We start from the raw sequence: 21,206 nt of genomic DNA, 5'->3' as shown, positions 1-21,206 counted from the left end.
TCATCATCTCAACCAACAGGCTTGTCAAAATAACCGTGCATTTTAAATGTCCAAGGTCCAATGCCTGCAGCAAATGTCGTTCCGGTAGTGAGAATTCCTACCTATATATTTGAATGATTTAGTTGAAGGGTGAAAAAATAAAACAAACAGATTACAATTGCATGATGTGTTTATGATCGATCTAATATCCTCAAGTCGAAATGCATTATATCCGAACCAGTGTAGCTAAATACATTATGATAAGAACACCACCAACACTTAACGGGTCTACCATGAACATAATCCCAAAAGAGGGAAGAGGGGAAAGGAATAATAGAATAACCAGCTGTACACATCAAAAGATTAATAACGGTTGAAACAAAAAATGTATATACTCCAAAAATTGTTGCTCAGGTTTCTTCCTTGACAAAGAAACTCTGAGGCAAGGAAAATTCTTCTTCGCGAGTCAGCAAATCAATCTCGTCATCATCTGTTTTCTGAGGAAGAATGATAAACCACTACACTATCAGCTCTCAAAATCCATAGCACAATGTTAAAACCTAAACCACAAACTAACATTTATTAGATGAATGTGAAGATCCACAACTCAATGATAACATACCAGCATTTCTAAGTTGTAGAACCGATCCAGCAATTGTAGGACCTCCTCAGAAGAAAATTGTCTGTCAAACTTCCTCCTTAGAAATTCCATCAGACCATAAAGGACAAAGTGACGATGTACTCCTTCATGAAAGCAACATTAGTTGTAAGCATTAAATTTGATGAATCTTACCCAACTAGAGTTAGCTATCTAACATGGGAATAGTTTACAAGGATAAAGTGATGATCCATGACCCATCTTAGCATCACCCTTGATAAAATAAGAAATGCATAAGTATTAAAAAACAACTAAACAAGCAGCATTTGCACGTAATGGTTCTTATATGAAACTCAAGAAAATGCAATTGCAAATGTTTACTGTTTACTTGAAAGGTTAATGTACAAAACTGATAAAAGCTTCTCAATCAATGATGGTACATAATTGATTTTTTACTATATTACTTGTTAACTAGTGTTCAAACTCTCTAGCCAGATATCACGTACAGCAGAAATGGAGAAAATTTTGCATTGTCTCAATTACAAATCTCAAAAGTAAACAGTACCACCACACAGTTTAATGCAGTATGCCTTGGCCTCACATCCATTAACACATATAGCATCTTCTTTTTGGGATCCCCTTTCCCTTTCTAGATAACAAATATCATAGTGATTTGTTTATCCTATCTTATCATGTTGTAATCTATTGTTTTACGGAATAAAAATCAATCTTAAAAGGAGTAATCTAAGATAAGGCCATCCCCCCTGATCTCATGAATCTGTTATTAGATAAACTGAGTAACCATATTAACCAAATTGAAACTTTTGAAGTTCTTGTAAACATTATGGACCCGTTTGATGGTCAGGAATCAGGATATGATAGGTAGGAAGTAAAAGCTAAATAAGAACATTATTGTGTTATTCAATCATGTACTTGATACATAATGATAGTAGCAAATGGCGATGGTGGTGACAACAACGGCAGTGATAGTAGTAACAAAAATGACAGTGGTAGCAATAGCAATGGTGACAACATTGATAGGGTAGTGGTGACAATGGTGGTAACAAGATTTGCAGCGATGACGATGGTGGTGGTGGTGATGGTGGGAGTGATACTGACAGTGGTAGTGGTGGTTGCAACAATGGTGGCAATGACAACAACATGAGTTGTGGTGGCAATGAAAACGGTGACAAAAGTGGTAGTGGCAATGGGAAGAGGGAATACACTGTACAAGATAGGATATGCAATAGGATAAACAAATCATATCCTATAGGTGTATAAAACAATAGATTACAACATGATAAGATAGGATAATTATCCTATTTCCTATTCTAACCACTAAATGGGCCCTAAAGGTACCACTATATATCTTAAATAATCAATTTTAGGGATGATCTACAAAGGTTGAAATTGAGAAAATGACCACCCTCCCCAAAGAAAAAGACAATTCTAACTAAAATCAAAATCCCACTTCCTAGGAAGTGACATAATGCCAAATCCCATAATTGGAACTATAGTCGACACACTAAGAACCACCAGGACAGGAAAGTGTGGATATCAGACATCTTGCAGCCTTATTCTTCACAACTTTACTGTTTTCTTTCTAGTTAAACAACATTACTAATTTCGACCTGCTGTTTCTCCAGTTCAAAAACAACAAATCATATTTTACATTTATTTGCAAATTTTAATTATACATAATTTTTCACCCACATTTCATTTTGGAAAGGAAAGAAAAAACAATATACTGTATTTCTTTTTCCCTTGTCAATACCAAAATTGTTATATAAAAATATCCATAGTCCTCAAAGAATTGTATGTGTATGTGTGCACACATGTGTGTATTAAAATACCTTGTAGTTTCATTGGAGGGTAAATCTCAAGAGCTTCCAACAATCTCAGCTCCAATTCAACCTGTGACTGCTCCTATCACCATAACCATATGTAAATTCCCATTCCAATTCCAAATTCAGAGAGAGAGAGAGAGAGAGAGACCTTGGGGAGAGAGGAAGCAGAGGAAGGAGGAGGTTTGCAAGGAGAGTGGACGGACATGCCATCTTGCTCCTCCTCTTTGGGTTTCCCAGCCCTTCCGCCACTGCTCATTTGTCTTTATATATTGTTCACTACACAAATTGCATGAAGATAGAATATCTCATATTGAAACTGCTTAAAAATTGGAAAGAAAACATATTTCATAACTACAAAAAAGCAGTTAGCCAATGCCAGTCATCACGACAGTCCACCTCGTGCATTAATACCAAATAATGAACAGTGTGGTGTTGTGCACTGTAGGGGAAACTGTTATTGAAAATGGACACAAACAATGAACTACGAGCTCAAATTGAGAAAGAATGATATATTATCTAAAATATGAGAATTGATTTATATGGGACTAATGGATTAACCTAACAAGAAGTATATATTATGACATATTACTATCTTTTGTCCTAATAGCTCAAATTGGGTCCACATTTAACCTGTATGCTGTGTCATTACACATATCAGCAGCCAGTCAATATCCACCTTTTGTTAATCCAGGTGGCAGTGTATGTGGTCAGTTTAGATGCATTGTTGTTGTTGAATTTGTCGTGGTGTATTACTGTGATTGCACAGTTTGTGTTCATTGTGAATAATGAAAGGTGTAAGCACACATGGCAAGGGTTTACAACATTGCAAGCCTTTCTAGGTAGCCAGAGAATTCTTTTAATCTTTTCTTTCCAACTATTCTCAGCAATCTAGATTTTATTTACTCGGTGGTTTCAGTCGTTTCAACGACTCGTAAAAGGTTTTAAAAAAGGGTATGCGGCCATGATCGCAATTGCAATTTCGGCCACAACGTCACGGTCTTAGGAGTCTTGGAAACCGCGTTGCAACTGTAATTGCAATCGCATCAGCTGTATTTGTTCAGAATTTTAAAGAATATCAAGAATCACGATGAAACCGCAAACACAACGTAAAACCTCGCTAACATGAGTAGTGAACTTCTCAAGTATTACAACGTGAGCTTTCCCCTTTGTTTTGGAAAAGAGGGAGGTATAATTTGAAAAAATAAAATAAAAAAAGAAAACAATAGAAGCAACAAGAAATCAAGAGAATAAAGTGAAATCACGAGAAGCATACACCACCAGAGCAAGAAAAATAATTGAAAGAGAGAGAAAACAGTAACTGGAATCAACGAAGAAGGCGTAATCTTACCGAACAACGTACGCACACGCACGGGGAACAAAAAGAAGAAGGCATAAACCCTGAAGAAGAAGAAGAAGGAGAAGATGAAGAGGAAGAAGAAGCTCTTTATAGTGTCAACTGTAAAGGACGTGAAATATGGGTACTGTGCTTCAAATTGGGTCGATTATTTAAATCAACTAAGCCCAGTTTTCTAAAATCTCAACATTAATGTTTTTTTTAATAATCTGTTTATACATATTTTGTATGAAAATGTTTTTGTGCAGTTTAGTATTTTTTAATTTCACACATTGCAAATTGATGGTATATTTTTATTTGTAGATTATTATTACCTTTATTTTTATACAAATACTTAGTTCTTCAAAAAAAAAACACAAATACTTTGTTGGTCAACATTTGTTAGTTTTAATTAATAATATTATAAATTTAAATTTTATTTCAATAATATCCGTTGAATAAAATAATTTAAGTATTAATTTTATTCAATGACATTACTCTTGAGGAATATTTTTTTCTTTTAATTCCTTTTAGAACACCGATTTATTAAGATTCATCTCATTGATAGTCTTTATAATAAATAAGGGTAAAAAAAATTGAATACTAATGTATTTAAAAATAGTCATATGTTCTTATGTTTAGAACAAAAAAATATTCTTATTTATTTCTTATATAAAAAAATGGAGGTAATTTTTATATTAAAATGTTTATTGCGTGTTGATAAAGTAAAAAAAACATGTCATCAAAGTAAAAGAATTAAATTATAAATAAGATAAACAAATTAAACTAAACTTTTTTAACAAGACAAGTTTAAGCCTTCAATTAATTTAATCAAATGAATAAAAATTTAATTCATATAAATCAAAGACAAATACTAAGAAATTTATAATAATTTACATATTTTATTCATCCAACTAAACTAGATTCATTTTTATTAAAATCAATAAGCTAAGCTTAAGTCACTATCATTTTCTATAAATTAAGTCTATACTTAGATGTCCAAACTTAACTTGTTATCTTAAAGAAACTCATAAAAATGTTTTTAATTTTTTTTATTATATATTGAATAACTAAAATTGTAGGATTTAAAATTTCTTATTTATAAAATACCAAAGATTAATTTAGAAAAAATATATATTATATATTTTTTTAATAATAAGATATATTTACGGTCAGAACTCATGAGCCTAGTCATTCGAGCAAATAAAATACTAATTAAGGAGAAACTTTTCTCTCCTCATAAGTTGTTTTATTCACATAGCTAATAATTGAAATCCTAATACACACTTAAAAGATTAAACTAATTGTCACTTATGCCACACACATTTTGTCCATTATTATGTTATTTCTTGTGTAAGTATTTAAAATTACTTTGGTGTAGTAAGTGTATAATTTTTGGGCTAATTCTGTTTTTATTCTTTGAACTTTTTCAAATTTTTACTTTTTAGTATTAGTCTCTGAATCATTCTCCCGTTATTTTAGTCCCTACGGTTAATCTCACAGTTATGAGTTGACTATAATTTTATTGCATTTTGTGGCAGTTAGCTTTCAGTCGGTTAAAAACGCCAAAAATAAACTCCACTCATTTGTTTTGAGTGTGAAGAGTAAGAGGGCGGAGGCCATAGAAGATCAAATTCTGGAACCCGTGCTCCTACATCAGAGTCACCAGAACTGGCGAAACTTGGACGCTGGCGGCGATTCCATGGCAGATTCCGGGGGGGTTTGGATTGGCAGCGATCGAGGACCAGCGGTTAGATGAGTGGGATTGGGAATGACGATAATGGAAGAGCCTACACGCATCACAACTCAAGCAACTTATTGGTTGCTAAAGCCGCCACAAGTTATTCAATCCGGAAAAGTATTTCACTCTAACAATTTCTAATGGTTTTGACTTTTGAATAGCCTTTAATTAACCGCCGTAAAGTGAAATAAATAATAATAATAATAATAAAATTGTCTCCGGATACGAGGCGAGGAGTGCTCGAAACGATCTAATAGAATGAAAACCGATCAAAAAAACTAAAAGCTAACTAAATTGAAAATTGAATTGTTAAAAAAAATTGTAAAAGCAAAATTTTTCATTGGAATGTATCGAATTTCAAATTCAATTTTTAAATCCAATTCAAATCGTACTTTTATATATATATATATATATATATATATATATATATATATTCATAATTTAATAATATCACTCATGTTTATATTTATATTTCTTATAAATTTAAAAAATTATTACATAACTTATAGTTGTATAATGACATATAAATGAAATATATGATATTTTACATTAATTTTTATTTTATATATATATATATATATATCTTATAATTTATTTAATATTTTCTAAAAAAAATAAGAGTATGATTAGAATGAAAAGTGATTTAATTCAAATTATTTTAAATTGGATCATATTAAATTAGATTAAATTTTTGAACAAAATCGATTGAATTATGAATAAAAACTCGAAATGATTAGATAAGATGATTTTTTGGTTTAAAGCCCATACAAATCAGTTCGTAAAACACTCATAAATGAGACAAAAATCTAGGGATGAAAACCAATCAAAATTTAGTTTAGAGACTAAAAATAAAAACTTGAAAAAATTTGGAAAATAAAAACATAAAACCTAAGATATAAGTATAAAATAACTTAGTAACTAATATTATTAAAAAATTATTATAGTTTGAAAATTATTAAATAAAACCTTAAATCATGTTATTCGTTTCAACTTTTGAAAAGTTATTTATTTTTAGTTTTCAAAAATAAGTTACATAAGTTAATTTTAATTGATGAGGAAAGTTTGATTTTTTTTGTTATAAGTACTCTTTTGATAATTTCTTTTAAAGGGCAAAACGTATGAGTAGTTTGTAGGTGCTTTTTGTTATGTTTTTTTTTAATCAAAACTAAGTTTCATCTTAAAAAATTGTCATAATAAAGGTTCGCATTAAAAGTCAATATAAATTATGAAGGTGAGGTCTCAAATCTTATTGGAAAACAACAACAAAAAGATACCTAAAAAATTATATCTAAGTTATGTCTTTATTTAAAGTGGTATGTTATCAATTGAGATTTTTTAACCATTAAAATTGTTAATAAAATATAATATGATTTACAGACACGTATGTCGTTAATTATGTGATTCAAGATTTAGTTCTCAAGTTCGTGTCTATAAAATATGCCTATATGATAAAGCATGTCAACATATTAAATGGACATAAAGTTCTAAATCACTTGTTCTCATAAATTTTGGTATTAATTTAGTTTATTATTCCATTTTTTTTAAGTATATAATTTTTAAACTATGGGCTTCTGTCATGGACCCGAATCATAAGAATTTGATTTTTTTAGAGGACTTGAAAAAAAAACAGACAAATACTTTTAACATCATTATATTGCTACTTACACCCTTTATGGTCTTTATTGTTTTTATCCCTTACCACTTCTACATTTTCACCCATTTTTTTAGGAATATATGGATACTTACGTAATGTATATACATGGTACATAATTTATAGTGATACTATTCAACCATCTATATTTCCATCTTATCACATTATATTACCCTTTTATATACTTCTCTGTAGGCGTATATTAGTTTTAAGTGTGCATGGATCATTTTTATTTTCTCAACACCACATTTAATATTATACGTGACTTTTACACATACTGGGATACATATAGCTACATGTTTGAAGTTTTGACATTTGAATTATGCACTCTCATTTGAATCATACTGTTGTGATCGCAGAATGCAATGCTAGAATTCGAGGTTCTAGGGCCTCTAGAAAAAGGTAAGAGAGAATGAGAAATTTGTATTATTGAACTTATCCATTAGAATTACATCAATTCTGTTTTTATAAGTACTCTATTGCAATTCTAACGGAATTTGGCATTTGTGTGCCTTGGAGGAAAGTTGCTGACCTACGTAGTCTTCCAGGTATCTTGGTTTGTTGATTCTCCTTTTTGCCCTTGATTCTTCTTCTTCGTTTGGTTCTGCTAATGGTCCTGTGCCTTGTTCATAACACATACACCTTTTATTACATGTTAAAACGTCCTTTTGGAAATATAAATTTGCATCTAGAATGAAATTTTCAGAATATAATAAGAGTAAAGAATTCAATAATGAGAGTACAAGAAGTAAATACCTTTTGAAAAGCTTTGGCACTTAAGTCAGTGATTTGCTACAAGAACCAGGCCGGATATTATGCACGACCCATTTTTCTCTTTATTTGTTGAAATTTGAATACGATCACAAACGCCTAATGGATGAAAAAAGTGGCATTGACTAAATAAAAAATAAAAATAATTATGGTAAATTTCACGACCATAAAAATTTGGTAAAATTAAAAAAGAAACATGATAATGCCTTAAATATATATATGTAATCATTTCATGATCACAGAAATTATTATGTAATTTATTTTTTAACTGATTCAGTTAAATTATAATTTATCTCACACCAAATTTCCTTGAATTTTCATTTAATCCTTTTAAATTTTAAATATATCATCTTTCACTTTCGGGTAAGACAAGGTCTTCTTTCATTTATTTATTTTTAAAATTTACATCTTACTGTATTAAATAAGAATATATTTGTTTTTCCACTCGTAATAAAGAAACGGAATGTAATTTAATGTAATCAAATTATGGGTAAACTAACAAGAAAAGAACAGGGTTGAGATTTGAGGAAACAAAGTGAGCTGCGACGGGACCCTTAAAGATTTGAGATGAATCATTGAAAAAGTCGTTCTGCACATTGTGGATACATATAATTTGGGATGGCATACCCCACAAGACAAAGGGAAATTGAGTTGTATGTGCCATGCTCACGACGTTTCTAAACGTACTGGACATAGGGTGTTTTTGGTTTGGTTGTTTTCTGTTTTCATATTCAATGAAAATAGAAAACGGTGATGAAAATGTGTTTGGTTGGATTTCTGAAAACATTTTCAGTGAAAATGAAAACAGGAAACAACCAGAAAATGAAAACAATAAATTTTCGTTTTCAGTGTTTCCAGTTGAGAACAGAAATATCATTTCGAGAAAAATAAAATTGTGGTGACAATGAAGGTAATTTTAAGCAAATCTAAAAATACAAAAAGACAAGAAGTTAATATATCATAAATTTTCAGTATTTTTATTTCATGAAAACAGAAAATAAGAAGTCAAACCAAAAATATTTTCAGAATTCTAATCTTTTGAAAATGAAAACAATTTTCAAAAAATGAAAACAGGAAATTAATGAAAATACAAACCAAAAACACCCTTATATTTTCAAATTTCTATTCATTGCATTCAATTCTGTCCCTGAATTACACATGGATTTGATTCAGTGGATCCAAATATATATAGGTTTACAAGATTTGGTTATATCCATCATGATGTTTAATTTGAATTTCTCACGACACTTAAAAAAATTGTTAAAAGTTATTTTTTCTTTCTTCAATGCAACACTTACAATGAGATTTTAAGCGTACAATGTCATGTAAATTAATATCCAATTGGTAAAAAATTGTTTTTTAAAAATAATTATTTTGTTCAACTTAAATATATTGTTAGCTTTTGTAAAATGCGCCAGTTTTAATTTTAATCTTTATATTTTTTCATTTCTCAAAAAGTTAAAATTAATCATTGTTTTTAGTTTTTACTATATTCGACTCTGAATAACTATTTGTTTGTTTAACATAATGTTAAATGACCACCCCAAATGACACCACTAATATTTATAATTTATGGTATCATGTTAGCATGTGATATCTTTAAAATATTTTCTAGGTCTCCAAAATAAATGCTATCCATCTACCTTAAAGAGGACAAAAAATTATTAACATCGAATTTGGAGGAATGAAAATAAAAGAAAAACATTTTATAAATATTAAACTCAAAATTTGATCATTTTTATAGAAAATAGAAACACTGATTTCAAATTTCAAAGGAATACAAAAAGTATAAAAACCAAAATCATAACTCGTTCTTATATAAAAAGAAAAAATTTATTTAAGTATTTTTTAAAGTTCTCTTAGGAGACAAAACTAATTACTATTTTTCAAAATTAATAAGTTAAACAAAACACAAGCAGGTTTGAAATCACTTTTTTAACCAGCTTAATGAATTTTTCTTCGAAAAAGAGTTATTAGTTATCTGAAAACAATATCAACCAAATATGCTTGTTTGATAATATGTATTTTTTTTTTTATTAAAGATAAAAAAGATAAAATTATTATGTGTAACAAAACTTTTTCTTAAAGTATTTTAAGCAATTACATGTCAAAACTCCCTCGAGATTATAAGTTAATTAAGTTAAAATAATCTTTCGCAAGTTAATTAGGTTTTCAGTAAAATTATTTTTGAACTTTTAATAGCAAATATATAAATATAAAATTTAATTTTTCTGTTATCCCTTTTTCAATTCTTCCTATATTGTTTTTTGAAAATCATATAATTTAAGAATTAAATCATAAAATAAAATTAAATCATAAAATTAAATATTAACATAACTACATAAACAAATGAAAAAAACAAATGAAAAAAACAACGGGAGAAAAACTAATTTCATAAATATAATAGATAGGGATAGATGAGTGTCATACAGTGGTTGATAGACATCAAGTGTTAGGCTTGATTGGACAGAGTCTGCGGTGAAGTTGAAGGGCTTCACGAGATAGATATGATTTTCATACTGTTATATTCACAGCTTATCATATTCAAGGTGTCACTAAATTAATTTTGTGAGCACAAATTGTGAAGTTGCCATTAATATTGAAAGTTAAATAAGAGACTATATTAATAATTTAATACCACTTTCTATGAATGAGTGATTAATTTTTGTTTTCTTAATTCATAAGATTTACGTAAAATAACATATATTTTTTGAGACAAAAATCTATGTTTCCTTTAATTTAAACAAATGTTATATCCATTAAATATATGTACTGGCGTGGCCGGTTTATTTTTTTTTTCCATAAATAATAAAATATCGGTACCTTTTCCTATGAGGATGAGATTTGATTAAATTATTAAACCTTTGATTCTGCAATTAGAACCTTTGATGAAATTGTAATGTATTCAAGTGAATTTTCATCCTATGAAAGTCTCTAGTCACTTCCACGTAAAGAAATAATAATATTGAAGCACTCGATCACCAACCAAGAGCATTCGTAAATAGAAAGATTTATGTGATCCTAGCTAATCCTGTTCCTACTTATCATGCTTGCACGGATTGGTTTCAGCATAAAATTAACTATTTTCAATTTCATCAGGCTAATCATGATTCGGTTCGACTCATGAATTAGTTTAGCAAAGCAGCGACTAGTTACAATAACGCTTCTGGCATAAAGAACATAAGTATGTTTTAGAAAAAGATAATTTTGTTCTAACTGAATATAGAAGATAATTATAAGCGTCAAAATAGTAATCATGAGTATTTAATGTAGTTGGATATTCATTGTTCAGACTCGAAACTACGGTAGAATAACTTGGTGTCAGTCAATATTTATGCCCTTTCCTTGTGCAATTTCTCACCTCACCAAACACAATCAACAATTATAGCTAGCCTCTTGTTCTTTTCTTCTGGTGTTGAATTCCCCTACCCCAACCAAAAACCCTTTGTCGGAACACAAAAAACAAATGATGTCTGGTTGGATGCAAGACACAGCAGAAGAAGAACAAAACTCTGCTTCATGATGAAACTCAAACGCCAACGCCAACGAATTATGATGCGTGCCATTTTGTGCTTACAAACCCATCTCCTCCGAGATCCATCAAGTGGTGGAATGGCGGCACGTGCCCAACAACATCACACATACAAGGGAAGACGATGACAACGTGATCTTCTCCACCAACAACGTTGTTGCTGCTGATATTTATTATAATTTGCTTCAACAACAACCATTGCACACTACTAACCTCAAGCCCACCTTTTATCCTTTAGAGATGACTTCCCATGTGGGATTTCTTGACCCTCAAGCTTCCTTCACTTCCAAAGCTGATCATGATGTCTTCTTGAGCTCAAGTAATAATAGCCTGTTATTAACCCTTCCAAATTTGAGCTCAAGCATGTGTCAAATTACCCAACAAGGATTTTTGGGTTTCAAGAATATTATTAACTCTTATCATGATCATGTGGCGTAGGGTTCTAGAAAGGCCTTGCTTCGGTCCAACAATATACTGAGACCCCTTGAATCGTTGCCCCCATCAGGTGCACAGCCAACACTTTTTCAAAAGAGATAATTACTGCAAAGGCAAGAGTACTGAAGTACTTGTTGATAGTAAGAAGAGGAAGACGTGTAATAATATTATTGGAGAAGGTGGGTCGGGGTTGAATTATGATTCTGATGAGATCAGTGATGACAATAATAAGATGGAAGAGATTAGTGCAAGGAACGGTGGAAACAGCCCCAATGCCAATAGCACCATCACTGGCGGTGTGCATCAAAAGGGCAAGAAGACGTGAATTCCTGCTAAGAATTTGATGGCTGAACGCCGCCGAAGGAAGAAGCTCAATGATAGACTCTACATGCTGCTGAGATCCGTTGTTCCTAATATTAGCAAAGTAAGTAGGACTTAGATTATACAATTCTTCAAGGGTTTTTAGTATTGTTATTCATGTTAGAAGTGGAGTTTCACTTCAGTAATCTGATGTAATAAAGATTTGCATTAAAAATATAGGGCTTTATATTTTATTGACAAATAGACAATACATGATTCATCAATACTCACTAATAAATCAATGCTTTATTAATTGTTACTATTGGATGGTTTGACAATTGAGTTTGGTTTAAAATAAAGATGGACAGGGCTTCAATCCTTGGGGATGCAATCGAGTATTTGAAGGAACTTCTGCAAAGGATCAGTGAGCTTCGCAATGAATTGGAGTCAACACCTGCAGCAGGTGCCTCTTCAAGCTTTCTTCTTCATCCTTTGACACCCACTACTCTACCAACACGTATGCAAGAAGAACTTTGTCTCAGCTCGTTGCCAAGCCCTAATGCCCAACCTGCTAGTGCTAGGGTAATATTGCTTGCCCATTTCTGGAACTTGTCTTTTTATTTAATTTGCGCACAAATATATATATATATATATATATATATATATATATATGATTCAATTCACATGGCTTACATGATTTCTATTCCTATTTCTGGTTATGATATTATATATGGACACGACAAGAGATATATTTGTTCTGTGTGCTTTAATGAGAGGGTGAGCTTTAATTTTGGTTGTTCTTGGAATGGTACATGATTGCATCGATAGAGTATCTTTTGTCATTAACTTTTATCTTTTTTTAATAAAAAATGTAACTATATAAAAGAGAAAGAGGATTTGTTTTAAGGCTAAAAATATATAAACTTGAATGCAATATTTTCATATTAATTGTTATGATATTTTTAAATTGCCAAGTATTATTCATATTCGTAAAATAATAATATTTTATTTATTTTTATTTCCACCGTGAAGAACGAATTAATAAGTTATACTTCTAGAAATTAAGTTATTTGCTAACTCAATCATATATAACTTCTAGTTTTACTATTATCTTATTTTGAAAGTTTCAAAAGTATTCCTAAAAATATTAAAATTCAACTCAACAACTTTTAAATATACCGAAAAATAACATTATTGATTTAGTATTCATTAGGAATTGATCCCTAATAATATAATAATATACCTGAAATCAAATGCCCCCAAAGATTTTTCTTTATTAAAGTATCGTTTTCTAAGTAGATAATATATAAGGAATGGGACAAGTTAAATATTATATTAATTTTATAACTTAGCTCATGTCATAGTTATGCCAAGCATTTTATGAATATCTTTTACAGTTAACAAGTATTCTAATCCCATTTGTCAGTGAATAAAAAAATAAAAAATATTTACTAAATTGTACAACACTTAATATATTAAAAACTCAAAAAAAAAATATTCCTTAACAGATAGATAGGAAAATAATTAGTATTATATCATCATAAGAGATAAGAGAATTTCTTGATGATAACCATTGAATTTAATAGTTTTATTTGTTTGTTTCCCGCCAAATATAAATATATATAGGTTGAGGTTGGGTTGCGCGAAGGAAGAGGTGTAAAAACATCCACATGTTTTGCAACCGGAAACCCGGACTCATGTCCTCGACAACCTTGGATAAGCTATGGATATTTTCAGAGCTGAGGTTAATTGTTTACTTTTCTTTAATCATTAATCATCATCATAATAAAATCAAACCATGTGCATCCAGCTCATTGGGTTTATAGCATATATAACATATTATCCAATATCCAAAGATATTACCTGGCAACTACTTTCATGTAGAAATTACTTTAATGAATATTATCGGTGTAAAAAATTATGGTTGATAAAATTTTTTAAATAGTTATTGTAAAATTTATAACATATAGTAGCTTGTATTTGAACATCAGTGTTTTTTTTTTAATACAATTAGTGTATATTATTTACTCTGTGAGTACGTAATGTTATTTTTTTTTACTAGTTCTCTTAATAATTTGTAAAAATAAATATTGAATGAAAAATTAAATTTATTTGGTGTTTTAAAAAATATAAAATGCATTCAATCCTTCATTTACTAAATAGAAGGATTTGTAATACGCTGTAAAAAGATTCAGAACTATTCATATTATATTTCATGTCCTTAATTGGAACACAGAAGTGTTAGTTATTATACTTTCTGCTTCCCAGGAACATTCCTTGCTTTATTATTAAGGTTACAATTTCTGTTGGAGATGATACCTATATGAATTTAAAATCATGACTATTATGAAGTGATGAGTTGTTTTTTTCTTCCCTCTCTTTCAGCAACGCAACGAAGGTCAAGATGTTCATCCGGAGAAAATAAAAGCAGTTTTGTTGGATTCAGCTGGTGGCTTCCATAGCATGACCTAATGGCAAGAAACAAACTACTGACACTGCCTTTCAAATTAGTCAATTTAGCAATCTTAATGTTTTTAATGCTCAAAATTCAAATGCATTATACAGGCTCTTTTAACTTCTGCTCAGCTGAATTAGGAGAAAGTTTATTTTACCAATTAAAAGCACTACTATTTTTGGCGCCTTTTGCATATTCAAAGTGAAACGAAATTTGATGATGGTCTCCACTCAGTTTAGAGACATTCTGAATATGCATATGTTGATGTCAAGCTTGTTTCTACAATTTCATTGTCTTCATTGTACAATTAGTAGGTACAAAGCTTTAATGGACTGTTTTCTCTATTTTTTCCTATTTCATTTATCGCCAAAAATGAAAAGGAGAAAAAGATAAGAATAAGGATAAACGAAAAGAGCTTTTACCAGACAAAACTGAAAATTCAATGCTGGCTTCTGAAGAGGTCAGGATAAATGGGGTCTCATGCATCAGCAGCAAAAAATTAAAGGTTTTGCCAAAACACAGTCCCCACTGTAGGCTACTTTTAATCTAGATAAGTAATGAATTCCATGGGCCAAAGCTTGTTAGACATAAAGGACAAAACCACGGAAATAATGAGGTCCACAACGTGCACATACAGAGTATGTTTCTCTAGCAGAAAAGTACAATCAATTAATTTATTTTTCTTTTCAAAAAACATTATTATTGGTCATTCATCGATGGTGCTTTCAAGGAATGAAGTTTTATCACGTAACCACGTTACACATCCCAGAGAGAGGACCACACCACAACTAGCAGTGTCATCGCAACGATAAACCACAAATACATTTCACTAGAATTTTCAGATCCAAGTGTCCACTTTCTTCACCAGTGACATGACATCAACTTCAATCTACGCCGCTCGCTCGAAAACCCTGGGACAAGATATGACGGTAATGGACTCACCAAGGCACCTTGAAGAGGCAAAATTTAATTATACATCTACCCAAACGCATGCTAAGATTTTAATATCGACAATCATTTCCACGAGTTCAGCATACTGGCACAAATAAGAGACAATCATGTTTAAAATCGCCCTTGTATATCAACTTAATTACATTAACGAGTTCCGGTACTAAGGTTGCGAGTAAAACTATGTACAAGGTAGGATTGTTGAAAAATGCAAGGCCGATACACTCCCTTATCACCTTGCACAACGCACAATTCCGTACTATACTACTATATTAGGAGTGTATAACAGGGAAGGCATATATACTACTACTACTACTACTACTACTAATTCCACGACACGGTCCAAAATTGGATGGATACTCATTCATGCCATCCATATTCTGATTCCAAACACAAGCACTCACTTGATAAAACAGTCAGATTCAGAATTAGAATTTCCTTCTTCAGGTCATATTCTCCAACTAGATGGCTTTATGACAGTCACCTACTACTTTCCACTCCAGTCCGGAACCTGTATCAAATCAAAAACATCTTTCTACCATGAGATTCTTCTGGAAAACTTATTCGAAATTCATATATGGACAAACATTTCATGCGGACAGGGTAACACCATTGATGGGTTAAGTTACCTGGAAGCTATGGAAATCAAATCTACGAACTATCAGGTATCTGAAGATGAATGATTGAGCTGACACTCGATTTCTTGTGCGTCTGCTGCACCTTCACTGGCAGATTGATTCTCTTCATTCTTTGAACTCAAGGTACCCGGGCTCATTTTCTGAATCTCCTCTTTGGGGTAGATATAAATTTTGCGAACCATTGCAACAAATTCCCTGATTTAAAAATAGAATTATGCAAATGATGCGTCATTGTCAAGAAATTTTTTTTACCATTACTGAATAATCAAAGATGTATGGTTAGATATTCTTACTGCCACGGATCATCACCAACAAGCATCATATCTCCCTCATTATCAGTGTAGACAATAAGCCAATCCTTTTGTGGAGAAGTTAATTCACCTCCAAATTCGAATAGTTGATCCAATTCAGTAATTAATTCCCCATAATCACTGAATTTTGTGAGGTCCACTGACCTACCAAGTGCAATACCCTTCTTGTGAACCTAAAATAAAAGCATTTGATTAAATTTCCATGCAAACTTATTGCTGTTATTTAGTTAAAATCTGATATTAACGGGACTTACTTTAGTGCAACTTCTAGCAGAACCACTATGAGATTTTGCTTGTACATCTTTCAGATGTGGCTGAGAAGTTTGTAACACCTTTTCGTGGTCATCAATCAGCAGACCATCAGCTGGTTTTGAACCCCTAGAATGCTCAGACTTCTGATCGTTTTCAATTGCACGTTGATGGTGTGATGCTGTATGCATGTGACCAACTGACTCACTTGTAACATTTCTTTGTGATAGAGAAGGCTCTGATGCAATGGGGCGGCTACTAAGAAGTGAGATGCCAAATAGCTTACAGTCACTGTCTTTCAGTTTTGAAACCTCACAAGGTTTTCCTGATATTGGTTTGGACAACAGTTCTCTTGAACGAGGACTCTCATATTGAGTTGATGGTGGTGGTGGCATCAAAAAGCTTCTATGGGAATGCTCAACTTTATGTCCATGAAGCACAGGGTACTCACCAAATGCACTACTATACCTCAGATTCCCTCGTACTTGGTAAGCTGTATCACCGCCTTGAGCAGAGCCTTTTAAATTCGAGTCCAAGAGATTCAGTGATAGGCTAGATGGCACTCCAGGCCAAGGACTAAGAACATTATGTTTGCCTTCACGATCCAGCAAATGTTTTCTACTAAGGTTAGCTACAGGACCATTTTGATCAACAAATGATGGATGGGATGAATGATCTCCGTGGGCCCCAAAGCCTGAAAGTAGATCTGGATATGTTGGTTCATGCCTTCCCATTGACATCCAGCTGTCTGACCCATACCTTCTTGAGGTAGAAACATCAATCTTTTCATCATCCGTGGCAGGTGGCCACACACCAGACTTCTCTGCCGTATCAGATTCGTTGCTTTCAGCAAAATTACCTCTCAAGGTCGAAAGTTCTTGACCTTGCAAGACCCTTTGAAACCCACTTGTTGGCAAAGGATCTACGCTTACTTTAGAAGCTGTTAATCACCGATAACAGATCAGGCTTCACATAATTACATATGTTAAGCAAAGATGAAACTCAAATAAATATCAAATATTTAAAAGCAACCTATCCATACCTTCACGAGTAAGAACCGAGGAATCTGGGGATGATGGAACCACATTAGATCGAGGCCTTTTAGGCCTGGGCATTGGTAGAGGATTCAGAGCAAGAGGAGCAAGAGCAGGCTCTATCTTCCATTGTGAAACTCTCTCAGGACGTGGTATGTTTGATGTTTCATCCCATCTCACCTGGAAAACACATCACACAAGGAAACTCCATTATAACATTTCCAATTCAACAGAGACACAAAAGAGTGACATAAAAGCCAGAATGCAACCTTAAGACTTCTCCATTTGGACTTTGGCCACCTTTTGGTATCAGCATCTTCAATTCCAACAATGGTACCAGTAAACCTACAGATTTATCATGCCAAGTCAAAGAATTTATTCTATTCAAATTATATGTTTGATAATAATACAACACTGCTCAGTTACGTAGACAACAATGGAAAGAGAAGAAAAGAAAATTAGCATAGGCGACTAAATTTTTTTTGAGAAATCACTACACATTCATACCTTTGCTCGGGAGCCTCTTCACCTTCAAACCTCATTTTGAACCGCATCCCAATGGTATAATTGTTTTTGAGAGACTCCATGTATTGATCATAGGGAACAATAAACTCTGCTGGACTAGTCCTGTAAAACAAATTTGGCAACATTCCCGTACATGAGTAAATCCTGCCGCAGGGATTCAATTAAAAAGAAACCCTCAAATCATTCATTCATGTGCAAGAACAAGGTACAAACCTGGGCTTGTAATACACAGTGAACATGGTGCCAGTCAATATGGCATGCCAAGCAGTTGCAAGAACACCGAGATGCATGCTGTGGCTTGAGATAACTGATGATGGAACATTACCCTGTTGTCTCATTGCACGCCTAACACCAACTCGAAGTTCCCCATTCTCACCCCTGAAAGTTTCTAAATTAGTCGGCGCCACCAAATAGAATACCAAAAAAAAGCATAAAAAAAAACCAGTGAAATCTAAAACCCTATCCATTAATTAACCAACCAACCTTAAAAATATAAACGCATCCCCAGCAACTAGTCTCTTGGAGCTGACAAAAACACTCCAACCACTTTGCAGCAAGTGTCTACGCGGTTGACCTGAAATTAACTCAACTCGTCCATCAGTCATATAGAAAGAAGAGAAGAAAAAAAACAAGATAAAAAATGAACTTAAAAACAAGATCTGTAATTAGTAAATAATAATTACCCCGAAAAATATGCCTGAATCGCCACTCGTTGGCGTGCAGATCCTTGGCCACCAACTCCTGGGTAGGTGGCTGCTTTGACATGTCCTGTCAACAAACACCAAACACCAAACAGGGGAAGACTCCCCCAACTTGAGCAAAAGGAAGAAACAAACAAAGCAAGCACGTGGAAGTAAAAGGAAAAGGGTAAAAAAGAAGCAAAAACCAACCAGCGGAGGAAGGCATTCATCGGCATGTCGCCTCAACACCGAAAACCCACCGTGTGTGCTCGTATCAGACGCCGTCAGCGTTTTACAAAACGAATGCACGTGAAACCTAGGAGGCGGCGCCGGAGGACCCTCTTTCTCCACCGCATTCTCATCTTGCTATCATTCGGATCCCACAAAAAAAATAAAAACACATCAGAACGACGCCGTTGCTCAATTACTCCGCACACAGAAACTCACAAGAGATTAGATAAATTAACTTACATTTGGCTCAGGAAGTAAAGTCACTTGAGCAAACACCTCATCAGTGTCTGGCTCCGCCTGAATTTTTTTTTTTTTACCAAAAACGAAGTACCATAACATTAAAAAACAAGTTCATTTACAAACTTAGCTCTTGAAAAACAGAGATAATTAAGCGTTGGTTACTACCTTGAGCATGACGTTGATGACCCGACAGAGGATCTTGGGTGGTAGATCGTAAACCGGCATATGCTGTTCCGCTACCTGATTTGTGGACGCTTCCACCTAATGCGTGTTTGTGCCATAAAAACAAACACTCACTCGTCATAAATAGAAAGCCATCAAATTTCATTATAGAGGCAGCCAAGTCCGAGTTCGTGAGAAACTCCACCGAATCTGAGTTCGGAGGAACAGTTATGAGTTACCTACCTGCTCGATGTGTCCTTGAGGAAAGTAGAACACGCGCTCTCTTTCTCTGGGCACCGTCACCAGAGGACCTGCACACGCGTGCCACAGCTCCCTGTAAAGCGCAGCTTCCGCGTCTGAAACCAAAAAAAAACTTGTTATCGTCACGCCAAACACGCCACAAGGCACACGCAGAGGAAACCACGTTACCTCTCGCGGATGATGATGATGAAGAAGCATTCTGAGCCTCGCCTCCACTGTTTCTAGCATCACCAGAACTGTTATCTCCTTTTCCGTTTACCGAATTTCCCTTGATCGATACCTCCGACGTCGCCATTTTTTTTTTCAGTTCAATTTCCTCACAGATCTATCATATAGGACATCGCAGGATCGGAAACTCCGTTTTCTCTTCACTGAATTCTCAAACCTCGCGAGGAAATAAACAGACACGAAGCAGCACCAATTCCCAAAACCTCTCTCTCTCTACCTTCAATGGACGCTTTCAACCACTCTTTCTCTCTCTTTCCGTCTTTGTTTCTTTCTCTCTTTCTATCTTTCTTAATTTATATTTTAGTATATATTTTTTTTCTCTGGGCTGATAAATGGGTAGCATTGCAGCACCAGGAACCACTGTCGGGGGGGGTGACTTAACCAGAGTGGTCAAAAGAGCGTGCAATGATTTCAACCGCGGTCAGTTCTTAACCAGTCTTAGCAACCGGCTTTACCGGTAACGGCGTTAGGATAAGTGGAGAAGGGGAAGTAACGGCGTGTGTCTTGAGGGTGTTTTTATTGGGAAATGGCATTTAACTTAACCATGGTTTGGTGATAAGAAGTTTGATGCGGCAGGGCAGTAGGGCACCACACACAACTGTGAAGACTGAACAGCAGTTGTCTCCCCATTTTAATGCCATGCACATTCACATCGTAATCCAAGCTCCCTTTATATCTAGGATTTTTTCTTTTTATTCCTTTTCCGTTCACCACTCAACTTCCTTATTTTAACACTCATTAATATTTAATATTATACTCGCTGTCTTCTTTTTTTAACCTATACAATAAATTTACTAGTATATTCAAATCAGGAATAAAAGTGGTTTTAATATTGTGAAGGTCCTGCATTTGTATATCAATTAATTTTATTTTTAAACTTTATAATAACGTGATTTTTTCTCTTTTACAAATATTCGTTATGTTTTTAAATTTAAAATAACTAAATTTTCATGTTTTTTAGAATCAAATTTATAACCATAAAATACAGAGACGTTCGTTACACTTAACCAAAAGTATAAAAACTAAAAATATATATTTTCTTAAAATCAAATTTTTG

General features: G+C 33.0%; 2 protein-coding genes and 1 pseudogene across 5 annotated transcripts; 1 reads left to right on the top strand and 2 right to left on the bottom strand.

Annotated features, from left to right (window-relative positions):
* Nucleotides 1-185: 185 nt before the first annotated feature.
* LOC100798948 (uncharacterized) lies at nucleotides 186-3,912 on the bottom strand. 4 transcript variants are annotated; one of them, XM_006584627.4, is made up of 5 exons: nucleotides 3,773-3,912; nucleotides 2,573-2,700; nucleotides 2,431-2,503; nucleotides 602-723; nucleotides 186-476 (listed from the first exon to the last, which is right to left on the bottom strand). In XM_006584627.4, exons 2-5 carry the CDS (start codon nucleotides 2,678-2,680, stop codon nucleotides 390-392), a joined length of 390 nt encoding a protein of 129 aa, XP_006584690.1. In that variant the 5' UTR covers nucleotides 2,681-2,700; nucleotides 3,773-3,912; the 3' UTR covers nucleotides 186-389. The 4 variants fall into 4 exon arrangements, with proteins under 4 accessions (XP_006584690.1, XP_006584691.1, XP_040873806.1 ...); XM_006584628.4 differs by having other exon boundaries at nucleotides 2,431-2,497; XM_041017872.1 differs by lacking the exon at nucleotides 3,773-3,912 and adding an exon at nucleotides 2,821-2,960 and having other exon boundaries at nucleotides 2,431-2,497.
* On the top strand, nucleotides 3,547-14,762 carry LOC100785712 (transcription factor ICE1-like; annotated as a pseudogene).
* A 941-nt stretch (nucleotides 14,763-15,703) lies between these two features.
* On the bottom strand, nucleotides 15,704-20,798 carry LOC100780892 (auxin response factor 2B). Its single transcript, XM_003532311.5, has 15 exons — nucleotides 20,090-20,798; nucleotides 19,904-20,016; nucleotides 19,664-19,759; nucleotides 19,499-19,555; nucleotides 19,238-19,393; nucleotides 19,031-19,115; nucleotides 18,831-18,921; nucleotides 18,561-18,725; nucleotides 18,330-18,449; nucleotides 18,092-18,167; nucleotides 17,831-18,002; nucleotides 16,794-17,728; nucleotides 16,522-16,712; nucleotides 16,220-16,423; nucleotides 15,704-16,101 (listed from the first exon to the last, which is right to left on the bottom strand). The coding sequence occupies exons 1-14, from the start codon at nucleotides 20,214-20,216 to the stop codon at nucleotides 16,252-16,254; spliced, it is 2,556 nt and encodes an 851-aa protein (XP_003532359.1). The 5' UTR covers nucleotides 20,217-20,798; the 3' UTR covers nucleotides 15,704-16,101; nucleotides 16,220-16,251.
* Between the last annotated feature and the right edge of the window lie 408 nt (nucleotides 20,799-21,206).

This window comes from Glycine max, chromosome 8 (assembly GCF_000004515.6).
Source record: "Glycine max cultivar Williams 82 chromosome 8, Glycine_max_v4.0, whole genome shotgun sequence".
In the NCBI taxonomy this organism is placed as follows: Eukaryota; Viridiplantae; Streptophyta; class Magnoliopsida; order Fabales; family Fabaceae; genus Glycine; species Glycine max.
This window is presented reverse-complemented; position numbering and strand designations above follow the sequence as displayed.